Source organism: Perca fluviatilis, chromosome 1, assembly GCF_010015445.1.
Source record: "Perca fluviatilis chromosome 1, GENO_Pfluv_1.0, whole genome shotgun sequence".
In the NCBI taxonomy this organism is placed as follows: Eukaryota; Metazoa; Chordata; class Actinopteri; order Perciformes; family Percidae; genus Perca; species Perca fluviatilis.
In genome coordinates this window covers 48,599,818-48,612,118 of record NC_053112.1, presented here as the reverse complement: position 1 = coordinate 48,612,118, position 12,301 = coordinate 48,599,818, and the positions used below count along the sequence as shown (strand labels likewise).

Sequence of the window (12,301 nt, the reverse complement as noted above, 5' to 3'; positions counted from 1 at the left end):
ACTAAAGTCAAAAATAGGTTACCTAAAAGTGGCCTACAATGAGGGCTAAAGCGTAAGACATTAAATGATGTCTTATGTCTCTAAATTGTAGCCAATGGCTTTATCAATGGTAAATATAAGCAATTATAGCCATATAGATGTATTTGGTCACTTGGGGTCAGAAAAAGCAGAAAATAGCTGCCTGCCTGCAGTGGTGTTGGCAGCGAAGAGGGTGAACCAACACAGTTATATTGCTGGGCTGGCAGTAAAACAAAAAAAGCTGAATCATGCTAACATGCCTTTTATGGAAACTGCTGAGGTGATTGATAATTATCTGTGGGTTCATCGTTATTGATAGGTCCAGTGTTGGGTCACCATATTGTGAAGAATCCCCATGGTTGGTATTTTTTCTCCTTCAGCATGGCACTTGTTTTGTCTCTTTAGAACCTTAAGAAGAGCCTGCAATGTTGTCAACTGATCTATTAGACATTAGTATTGACACTTTATAAATGATGCCTTATTAGAAAGTCTTACTGAATATTTGAAGAATGTTATAGTAAACGCGTCAGACTTGATGGACTATATCTACTTTATCGCAGGTGCCCCATGATTGTCAGAATGTTACAGGCAAAGTCATCTTAAAATGATAATTGGCACTGTAAATTGGAGCTGCAAAGATTAATAGATTAGTTGTCAACTACTAAACTAATTGGCAAATATTTTGATAATTGATTAGTTTATATCCACGACGTTCACCTTCCGGGATTGCCCCGCTGCCGCCGGAAATTCCGCGGTATGTCCTTTTTTTCGACCGGATTTCTGCTTCTTTTGTGTTGGTGTTACGGTCCGGCACTGTTGTTCCTGTCCCCGCTTGTTTTCCTTTTCCCTTTTTCCCTGTGTGTGTTGTCTGTGTCTGTCTCCTCCTGCTGTGCAGCCCAGTCAGAGGATCTAGGTCAGGGGGCGTGGCCATTCTCTCTCCTGCTCAGTTACCTCCAGCTGCAGCTCATTGTCACCAATCAACCAGCAGTTATCTACCCGGGCTGGCCACCTCTCCAGCGCCAGTTCGTTTCTACACCACCTGTGGTAACTTGGCTCCGTACTGCGATCTCAGTTCAGTTGTTACCCTCTCAGCATTATAGTTGTCTCTGCCACGTTTGTAACCTGTCTCTCCTTCTATCAGATCCCGTCTGTTCCTGCTGCCTGCCTGCCTGCCACTCCCACGCCGCAACCTGCTCATCTGTTGTCTGATATCCTCGTCATCCAGCTCTCAGTGCTACTGGCTCTCCACCCCACTCAGCTCCTATCCCGGTCTGAAGCTGCTCCACCCTGAACTGTTTTCTCTCAGCCAAAACACGCTGAATAAACAACATCTTAATACACCCTCTTTGTCCGTGTGTCCGTCTCTGCGCCTGAGTCCCCACCAAGCTTAACAGTTGGCATTTTAAACTCCGGTGGATTTGTGAGGACTATGGTTAACTGCTCCTCAGATCTCTGCAGGGTAAATCCAGACAGCTAGCTAGACTATCTGTCCAACGCTGTGGAGGAAGGTCTGGCAAAGCAAGACTAATAATCGATTAATCAGTTTGAGGCATTTTCTGTCAAAATAAGGAAGTGAATGATGAAGTGGTCAGTCCAGCGAACAGCTCATAAAGATGTGGTAAAAGGATTTGTGTGTAAAGCAGAGATGGGGACTCGAGTCTGAGACTCGGACTCTTAAGTCGCACTAACAGCGGACTTCAGACTTGACTTGCGACTCGACCCAAAAGACTTCAGACTTGACCCAAAAGACTTCAGACTTGACTCGAGCTTCGAGACTCATCAACAACCTGTTTTCATGCAATTATTGCTTTTTAAATCTAAATGCATTCATGTATTTCTATTTTCTTTTATTGGCGCATATACGTTGGGGAAACGTATGACGAGCTGCATGTCCCCTGCCTTTGCCTTTGCCATAATGTGCAACGTAACACATGCGTTATGCCTTATGTGCGCTCACTCACATATCAAAACATTGATGGCGACACCAAGTCCTCCCGGAGTTGTGCCTTTTGTCATTAGTTTTGCTTTCAATAACTTGGTAAACAGTGGCAGTAAGTGAACAGCTACATGCAAGGTGTGTGGCACCGAGATAAATGATGGCGGGTCAACAACGTCAAACTTCATCAGGCATCTCATAACGCACTCAGATAGGTCAGTCACTTGCTAATGTGAAAGAGATGTTACATTTAGCATATATCGTCACAGGTAACAAGCTAACCATTGCAAAGTGTTATGCTTATGCTGGGAACAGGCAAATTGTATCTTCATAGTTGTATCCATATGATGTGACAGACTTAGGTTAATATTTCACCAGGTTGTTGTTAAATAGCAATACGGAAAGTATCAGTTCTCACATGTTTGCACCACGGTTGCTGTGTTCACTTTCAATACAGATGTTTCCCTCAAACTTTGAACACTGAAAAATGTAATGCATGATAAGGTTGGGCTTTATAGCCAGTTAGTAACACAGACAAACAGGTATTATTTGGTGCAGATACCAAAATGTTGAAAAATGTAGTTATGAAATTGAAACAGAGTTCTTAATTAGTTTTTCTTCAGATTGCATTGCAAGTTATCCCACAACTGATGTTGATACTGTACTGTATGGATGGTAGCTACAGGACATGCTTTGAATTCATAAGATTTAACAATACAGTGTTAGGGACAGATCAGATGGCCAGAGACTTGAGACTTGGACTCATGGCAAAATACTTGAGACTTGACTTAAACTTGCCCCTCAAAGACTTGAGACTTGACTTGGACTCAAGCTCAAAGACTTGAGACTCGACTTGGAATCCCAAAAAAATGACTTGTGAACATCTCTGATGTAAATCAGTTTATTGCAGGAAGACCACTGGGAACAAGGCCAACATCTTAATCTCTCTGTGTCTCGGAGCTCCGCCCAGTGGTCCTCATCAACAAAAATGAGGATTTACAAACAATTCCAAAGACATGAGCATAAAACGATGTTAATTAGCTGAAAACTAAATGTTGTAGGCCTACATTCTAAATACAGTATATATCTTCAAATATAACTGCTCATCAGAAGTCATTCCAACATCTGTGTTTCTAATAGCATATCCATCTCTGATATGTACAGCATAACCAAGACAGTGCTTTTTTTAGAACTTGGAAAATGCATATAAATTACACACAAAATAATCGGAATTATGAAAGAGGCATGCAAACCGACCATTATTTAATATCTCTAGTTAGCCTACCTGAAAAAAATACCCAAACCACTTTCTACTGAGTGTGTAAAATAACAGCCATCTCTGAAGATGTCACACAGCTCTACATCGCCTTCTTGTGGCTGCCGGCAGAGGATGCTTTCAATTAATCAGCAACTCTAATAACGAGAATTCTCAACAAAAAAATAAAGTAAAATAATAGTAAATTTCTTCCACATTTTGTTTTAACACATGCTGAAACAGAGTGGCAATACTGTTGACAAATGTGGGTTTTTTTTGGCTCAAAGACGAGCAGGAGAATGGCCACAAGCGTTGGTGTTGAAGCCTTAAATACAAGGGATGGCATGAGAGTTAAAGCACTGTGATTTAAGAAACAACTTGTTGTGAAAGTTCAAAGGGTGGTTTGCCATCAGGACACGCTTCCTTCTTATCTGAAAGGCAATCATTCTAATTCAACACGCGAGGGGGTAGGGCTGGGTACCGAATTTAAAAACTTTTTAGGCACCGGGCAAAATTGCCTCCTTAGTAGGTCGAGGTATCGGAAAATTCTCATCTCATCAGCGTCAGTGAGCCAATAAGCATGCAGCGTGCCTCTACCAAGATCTGATAGTGTTTGTGATTGGCTGTCTAACGTTACACATTGTAGAGACACGCAGGGAAAACTCTACGTTACCACAGAGACGGGGCTCACGTGGTAGGATAAATAAATAAATAAAAAGATTTGAGCCGCAATGTGTAATGTTGTAATTTCTTTTTCTTGTTAACATGGGTTTTTATAAAATTGGTATCGAAAAAAAGTATCGTTCAGGAACCGATATCAAGGTCACGGTAATAGTATGGACATTTATTTTGAACACTACCCAACCCTAGCGAGGGGAGGGGCAACATCTTCCACCCATGTTAGGACAAGATTGCTTTTTTTTTTTAATTTTTTTTTTTTAGGCCATCTCACCAAAACTCAGAACATTTCCACGGCAACTTGACTCGGCCGTGCAATGTCAAATAAAACACTGTGTTATAGAAATGTTGCGATATCTTTCCAAACTATACAAAACGTATAAATTATAAAGTTCTATTCTTAAATATAAACAACATCAAGTCAGTTTCCAGTACTTAGATTATATATATATATATATATATATATATATATTATATATTAGGTACAGTACATTACAGCTCCGTCGTCAAAGAGCGGAGAACGTCCCGTTTAAATACACTGTACATGATCCAAAGGGCTGATACTGGTGCTTAGACATGATCTTTGAATAAATTAATTCATAAATAAATCATGATTATGTCTTCCCAGTAACAGTGGTGTCCTTGGTTCCCCTCGAGACTGTGACACGCACACACTCACACACACACACACACACACACACACACACACACACACACACACACACACACACACACACACACACACTTACTGTGCACTCGAGCTGATGCTCCAAAGTCCACATCTAAGACTCTTAACTCCTATTCTAAAAATACTTTTGGCTTTAAGAAGTAATAATGTTATACTCAACTCTGAGACTAAAAACTAATTCTTCAATATGTACAAGAGGTCTACCGTCTAGAGGGAACTTTAAATTCAGTAGTTATATGTTTCGAGTAGCTGTAGACGCTTTGCAATGATAGAATAAGATCTCTAATCAATAAAGTGACAGTGCTGGATGTCAGTTCCAGGCACATCCCGTTCACATGTGGGTTTTATTACGGCGAAATAAATAAAGCCCACGTGTACTCGTATATGGCTGTAGAGAGACAAACAAGAAGAAACTGTGTGAATAGTGTTAACAATCTAGATTCGGCCTGTCAAAGTGCAAAGCTAGCGTCGACATGTGGCTGGTACGGCATGCTGTGTCGGCTACTACCGCGCATGGGAGACAATCTTGAAGCATTTTGAGTGAATAACTGGCAGACCAAATCACTAAAGTAAAACACATAATAGTGTCACTGTCATCGCATCATTCAGCTCGGTAAGACGGACCCAGTTGTGCATAAGAGAATCCCATATATCAGCTAATAATAAGTGCTTATATAATCCTCAAATATATACACAGAAAGACAGTTGTTGTTTTTTTACCTAAAAGTACCTTAATGGTGTGCTTATATCCAAACTTGTACAAAGAGTAACAAACATTCCAGCTAAAAATCTCTATTAGCGCAGGACTTCTCTCAGTCAGTTACAGTAGCAGCTTCTTCACCAACAGTAGCCTAACTGTCGGTGTAAATACAGTTACGTTCACTCTAGCCAACCTTTCGGTTCATTAGACGATTGGCAGCAATCTCTGCTGCTGGGACTTTCTTTTTCACACCTCCTGTCTGGTTCCCACCAGCCCTCCAAAATAAAACTTCCGGTGTCTTCTTTCTTGTGTGTATTGCACCAAAGATAACTCATATAGTGCTCTATTTTCTATTTGAAAAAATAAAAAAGGTAGGACTTGGTTTCAAGGCGCCGAGAAACTGGAAGCTGGGAGAGGGTTTTGTTCCTTCAACCAGAGGAAGAAGAAGAAGAAGAAGACGGAGAAGAAGAGGAGGAGGGAGGTCAGTGGATGTCTCGGCACATAGGGAGGTTGACGAAGATGAAGACGTTGAACTCGATGAGGATGGAGAAGCATAGAAAGATGGCGTACATGGCGAGGCAGGCCAAGCCCAGTCGCCTGTCCAGAGTCCATTTGTTCAAATGGACACCGAGAACCTGCAGACAGGAAAGGAGGAATTAGTTTAAAGTGCTCATATTATGCTCATTTAGAGGGAGTACCAGAATAGGTTTACATGGTATAATTTGTGTTGTACTGCACATTGCTGCAGGTCCTCTTTTCACCCTGTGTGTTGAGCTCTCAGTTTTAGCTACAGAGTGAGACATCTCACTTCTGTTCCATCTTTGTTGGGAGTCACACATGCTCAGTAGCTAGGTAAGGACTACTAGCCAGTCAGAAGCAGAGTATGAGGGCGTGCCCTGACAGTACCTAGGTAAGGACTACTAGCCAGTCAGAAGCAGAGTATGAGGGCGTGCCATGCTAGCAGCTAGGCGAGCATTATAACGTTTGTCTCGGAAGTAAAGGCTGGACTACAACAGAGCTGTTTGGAGCAGTTTGTGAACAGTGTTTTCTGTTGGAGATGGTAAGTCCCTTTGGGGGGGACTTTGGGCTTTTTCACTTTGTAAACCTATAACATGCACAAAAAAAGATATATAACTCAATAAAGGAAAGGGAAAAAGCCAAAAAGCATAATATGAGCACTTTAAGGCACATGTGTCAAACTGGCGCAGTAAACCGCTTCAGCCGGCGGAGGGTTTTTGTGGGTACTATGAAAAATAGAATCCTGCCGGCGCCACTGACTCCCTGCTCTGCTGAGCTTGGTGTTTCCGTGTTGGGAAGTGACGAGGTGAGATTCTAGACGCCAAGATATCATTGCTGTACATATTCTACATTCAAATAATCATCCATTCCACACCCAACATGGCATGATGACTTGGCGTAAATATATACGCCACTTTCATAAAGCCAAATGGCGTGTTATTTTACGCCATTTTCAGCTATCCACGTGTATGATACACGCTGGATACAGCTGATGTAAACAGACCCACCACGTGGCCTCGCCACATTGCGCGTTATCGCGAGAACGCGACGTACTATCGCGAGAACAACGTCACACGCCTGTTAAGAAAAAAAAAAATGGTTGAGTTTAGGAAAAGAACACAGGGAAAGGCTTTAGTAACAAAACAGTGACAAAAACACGGAAAATAACGACTAAAACACACTTACGACAACAACAAATGGTTGGGTTTAGGAAAGAAACATTGGGTAAGGCTTATTAAAAACAAAAACTTAAAAAAAAAAATAAAAACTTTAAAAAAAAAACGGCAAAAAACGGCCGAAAAAATCGCCACACGCCGGGCGCGAACCCGGCTCTCCCAGGTGAAAGTCCTGTGTTTTACCCATCCCCCACCCCAAACCTACCCCAAACCTACCCCCTTACCTGTTCCTTTATACCACTCGCTACGGCGGAAATGGACTCGCAATATAGGCCAATGGCGGCCGATTTGCGTTGATATACACGCAAAAAATGCGATTATGCATCTTGATAACACGCAAAAACGGACTACAAATTGGCGTTTCATACATACGCCAATTCATGAGATCAGTCTGCCACACCAGTTGGCTGAACTGCGTTTCCTTTTGTCATTTCTCTCAACACACTGTTGACAGATTTCTCTCAGTTCATCATTTTGTCCCCATCATCGTTGGCTAGATTTCCTATCTACATGCAGTAGGCTGACTCTGCACTTGTCCATAGCACACAACTGCATCAGCCGTGTGATTACAAGCCAAACTGTTGGAATCCTAGAAATTGGTAGAGATATCATCCCTATTTTAAATCTATACCTATGGTTGGATTGAAAACTACAAAGATATTATACACTGAGTGCATGTTAACACCTGTTCTCAAAAACAAGATGGATCCTAATGTGTCCCCACTCTGCTGTAAATGTCACCGAGATTGGCAGTTTCATCCATTGTTTCTGGTCATGTGTGAACATACCTACAAGGCTCCTGGTCTAGCATTGTGTGTTATCTTTGGTGCTCCAATAGTGTTAAATCTACATTATGTGCCTCCTACTTGGCTTTCAAGATGTTCTCATCATCAATGTCGACAAAAAAAGGCTATTCAGTCTACTGACTTTTGCAGCTACGAATTCTTTTTTGCTTTTTGGATCAAGGACATCACTCCAACAAAAATGTCATGGCACAATCTTGTAATGGAGTGTATTCCCAATGAAAACATTCTACTGTATAAAGTCTGGGATCCTTACTTGGAATTTATTGGGCCCACTCTGTCATCTTACATATTATTACATATATATAACATACATTACATACAGATTACACTTATTGCAGTGTCTTAAGAAATACGGTATGTCTCTTAACATTCTACAGAACTTTTACGCTGTACAATTGAGAGTATACTGACAGGTAACATTGTAGTGTGGTTTGGCAGGGCTACTTCACATGACCTTAATCTTCTGGCAAAAGTGGTCAGGACTACATCTAAAATCATCGGGGTTCCCCTTGAATCGCTCCAACAAATTTACTGGAAATGCAGCACTAAAAAGGCACGAGGTATTCTGCAGGATTCTAGTCATCCGGCACACAAACTCTTCTCCCACCTTCCATCAGGGAGACGTTTGCAGAGCATCCAAACGCGCACAACACGTTTTAGGGATAGTTTTTACCCCCCAGGTAATAAGGTTATTGAACGATAGCACAACAGGAAGGAGGGCTGTGGTCTGAACTTAGTCACTTATGTATATTGTGTTTGGATATTCTATAATGTTTTTAATGCTATTATGTTTTTTAAAATTGTTATTATTGACTGGTGCTGAGAGACTGCTAAGGCACATTGTGTTTCATTGCTGTGGTACTTTGTACTAATATGCATATGACAATAAACTTGAACTGAACTGAACTGATATTACAAGGGTTTCCTAATCCAGTCTAGCCTATCATTGTACCCTCTTGGTAAAAAATAAATAAAAAAAATAGCGATCTTGTAACCTTTTTTATTTGTCTACATATTTTCCTTGATGTCATTTGATGTATTTTATTCAGTAGGTTGGAAGGGGCTGGAGATGGAAGTAATGTCTGTTATCTTAATTTGTATTTTCTACTGTTACCCTCTCATTTGGTCATGTCTTGTCTAAGCTGTTCTGTTGGTTTGTTTGTTGTATTTTAAAATTCCAATAAATATATTTAGGAAAAAAAACCTACAAAGATGGATGAATCGCCAGGACAGCCCAATTCAGTAAATTGTACAAATCTGGTACTCACTGTGACGAATACGGAGGCTAGCAGGAGTCCAACTGAGAATATGAGTCCTCTGCTGTTAAGATAGATCTGAGGAGACAAACACAGAGATTACATGATTTTATCACAGAAGATATAGTGTCAGGGTTCCTTTTAAAAGAAGTCCAGTCCAAACTAAATAAGACAGAGTCTCTTGCTCTGTTCTGACACACACAGAATCACATCCTGTATTTATGACTTTTATTACGCCCAAATGACTTATTCCTGTGTAAAAAGTAATCAGCTGTGGGTGCATTTGTGCATAGCTCCCTCACTGCACTGGTCTGCAATGAATATTACATTATTATTACTATTGTTCCCGTCCTTTATGAACACAGCTCTGTTCTCTTCTCTTCTGGTTTCAGTCCCAGTATGTTTTAGAATAGATTTTACTGATCACTTTTAGGGCTCTTCATGGCCTCACACCCTGCTCTCTGACCTCCTAGTACCGTACACACAGCACGCAGGGTTTGATTTGTGAAAAGGGGGGGTTTAGAACAGGTGGGATTTATCAAGATTGATTACTTACTGGGCGCATGGGTAGCTCACCTGGTAGAGTGCGCGCCCATATACAGAGGTTTACGATTCAGACGATACAGAGGGTTCGACTCCAACCTGCAGCCCTTTGCTGCATGTCATTCCCCCTCTCTCTCACCCCTTTCATGTCTTCAGCTCTGTCCTATAAATAAAGGCTTAAAATGGCCCAAAAAAAAAAAAAGATTGATTACTTACTGATGTGCGTACAATTGGCTTGCGCACGTTTGATGAGAGACATGAGGCCCCTGATGTTTTTTTTTTTTTTTTTAAAGATTACTTTTTTGGGCATTTCAGGCCTTTAATTCCACAGGACAGATGACGATATGAAAGGGGAGAGAGTGCAAAGCATTTTTGGTAGAAAAAAAGGCTATATAAAGAGGTACATTACAGCTCTGCACCAGTAGTGTCTGATTTACTTAACAAGCTTGTAACTGAAACACAGTTAAAGGTTACTTCAAATGTTTAGAATCCATAACTAAATTAATTTTATGAATTATGCATGACTGATATATTTGAGTAGTAGTATTCTGATTAACATTTCAAAAAGGAATCTCACGTACCCCCTACAGTACTCCAAAGTACCCCTAGGGGTACACGGACCCCCATTTGAGAAACACTGCTCTACAGTATGTGCGCCTGCTCTACCAACTAAGCTAACCCGGCCACGCCCCTGATGTTTTTAATGAATGGGAGTGTTCATGGGGGAGGGGATGTGTTCATGTTGTAAGTCATGTGTTTTGTATGCTGTTTTAAAAAATAAAAATTGTTAATCATGAAAAAGAAACAAATTATGTTTTTAGGACCGGTCTGCTTTATTGTTTTGTGAAGCACTTTGTAACATGGATTTTGAAAAGTGCTCTATAAACAAAGTGTTATGGTTTTGGTGTCTTGTCTTATTTTGGTGGTCTGTTTTGTGCTCTGTTTCCTGTTTTATTTTGAAGTCTCTGGTTTTCTGTCTTGTCTTGTCCACTTTACTTCCGGTCTTGTGTTTCCCTCCTTTTGTTGATTGCTCTGCCCTGCCTAATGTGTTTCACCTGTTTCCCAGCCCTTGTGTCACCTGTCTTGTGTTATCTCATTAGTCTGTGTATTTAGTCTTGGTGTTCCCCTTGTCCAGTGTCAGATCATTGTTTGTGTTTGTGTTCGTGAGTTTCATCATTAAATCCTCGTTTTCAACTTACTCCTGCCTGCCTGCCTGCCTGCTCTCTGCATTTTTGGGTCCGCCATTCCCTACTCCTCCCTGCTACACCTGACATAATGATCTGACCATCATGGACCCAGCGGAGAAACTTCTTTTCACCAAGAAGGTGTTGGAATTTGGCTTGACTGTGCAGTGTTTGCTCTGCTCTGAGCCAGACCGGCACCCTCCTCTCCTGGAGAAGCTCGCCATTCAGCGACAGTGGTTGGCAGAGAGGCCTTGGGTGAGTCACTTTGTTCCCCCACCTGAGGGAAGTCAAGCTCGTGTTAGAGCGGTTTCGCAAGCCACCCCCAGTGACTCACCCACCACCAGCCTGCCTCCTCCCCAGTCGGCCAACAGCGTCGGCCGGGTGTGTGCTTTGTCAGCCCGCCTGCCACTTTGCCAGCTTCCCCAGAACTCTTGGGAGACTGCTCAGACGCTACCCGGTCAGCGTATGCCCCCAACCACAAGCAGTCCTATGACGGAACCCGCGGCACGTCTTCACGGGGACCCGTGGAGCGCGTGGACGGGAAAAAGGGACATCGTGGCTCTCAGCGCCATGTCCCCAATCAGCCTCACAGTGGACCTGAGCCTGATCCGGACTGTGTGCCCCTCAGCCACGCCCGGCAGTCCAGTCGCCCGACCCCGCGCCTGCAGCCCGGTCGCCTGACGCCCAGTCGCCGACGCGCAGCGCCTGCAGCACCCGCCTGCAGCGCCGCCTGCAGCCACGCTTGCAGCCGCCAGTCGCCCGACGCGCCTGCAGCCACGCCTGCAGCCCAGTCGCCCGACGCCACTCCTGCAGCCCAGTTGCCGGTGCGTCGCAGCCCTCCTGACTCTGAGGACGCGTGCAGCCCTCCTGACTCTGAGCTGACGTGCAGCTCTCCTGACTGTCCTGGGCTGACGTGCAGCTCTCCTGACTCTGGGCTGACGTGCAGCTCTCTTTCGACTCTGAGCTGGCACGTGCAGCTCTCCTGACTCTGAACTGACGTGCAGCTCCCTGATCCTGAGCTGACGTGCAGCCCCTTCTGTCCCTGGGCTGGCATGCAGCCCTCCTGCCTCTGGGCTGACGTACAGCCCTCTCCCAGCCTCTCGGCCTGCTAGCGGCCTCTCCCCTGTCTCCAGGTTAGCTAGCAGCCTCTCAGTACCCCGCTCGGCTAGCTAGCACCCCTCGTTCCCCGTCCACTAGCATCTCCCTGACTCGCAGCCAGCTAGCAGCTCCCCTGATTCGCAGCCAGCTAGCAGCTCCCCTGATTCGCAGCCAGCTAGCAGCTCCCCTGAGTCCAGGCCAGCTAGCAGCTCCCCTGAGTCCAGGCCAGCTAGCAGCTCCCCTGGCTCCAGCCCCGCTGACTCTTCGCCTGGCTCCAGCCCCGCTGACTCTTCGCCTGGCTCCAGCTCAGCTGACCCGTTGCTTGCCCGGCCCTCGGAGGGTTTTAGCCTTCATTGGCCTGCCAAGTCTCCTGAGGGGTATGGCCTTCGCCGCCGGCCGCCAGAGGGGACTCTCCTTCGCCGCCGGCCGCCTGAGGGGACTCTCC

The 12,301-nt window shown here is 43.9% G+C and overlaps 2 protein-coding genes across 2 annotated transcripts in view; both read right to left on the bottom strand.

Moving 5' to 3' along the window:
• LOC120556912 (ras and Rab interactor 2-like) overlaps positions 1–840 on the bottom strand; it is a 92,841-nt gene extending 92,001 nt beyond the window's left edge. Inside the window, exon 1 of the mRNA XM_039796786.1 lies at positions 736–840. The gene's annotated coding sequence lies outside the window, so the exon portion shown is untranslated. The remainder of the gene's footprint in view (positions 1–735) is intronic.
• Positions 841–2,839: 1,999 nt separating this feature from the next.
• Positions 2,840–12,301, bottom strand: part of LOC120564817 (sodium/potassium/calcium exchanger 3-like) — a 111,815-nt gene continuing 102,353 nt past the window's right edge. The window contains exons 16-17 of the mRNA XM_039810075.1: positions 9,044–9,109; positions 2,840–5,910 (exon numbers count right to left, since the gene is read on the bottom strand). Of these exons, the coding sequence (XP_039666009.1) occupies positions 5,758–5,910; positions 9,044–9,109 (219 nt within the window). The 3' untranslated portion in view covers positions 2,840–5,757. The remainder of the gene's footprint in view (positions 5,911–9,043; positions 9,110–12,301) is intronic.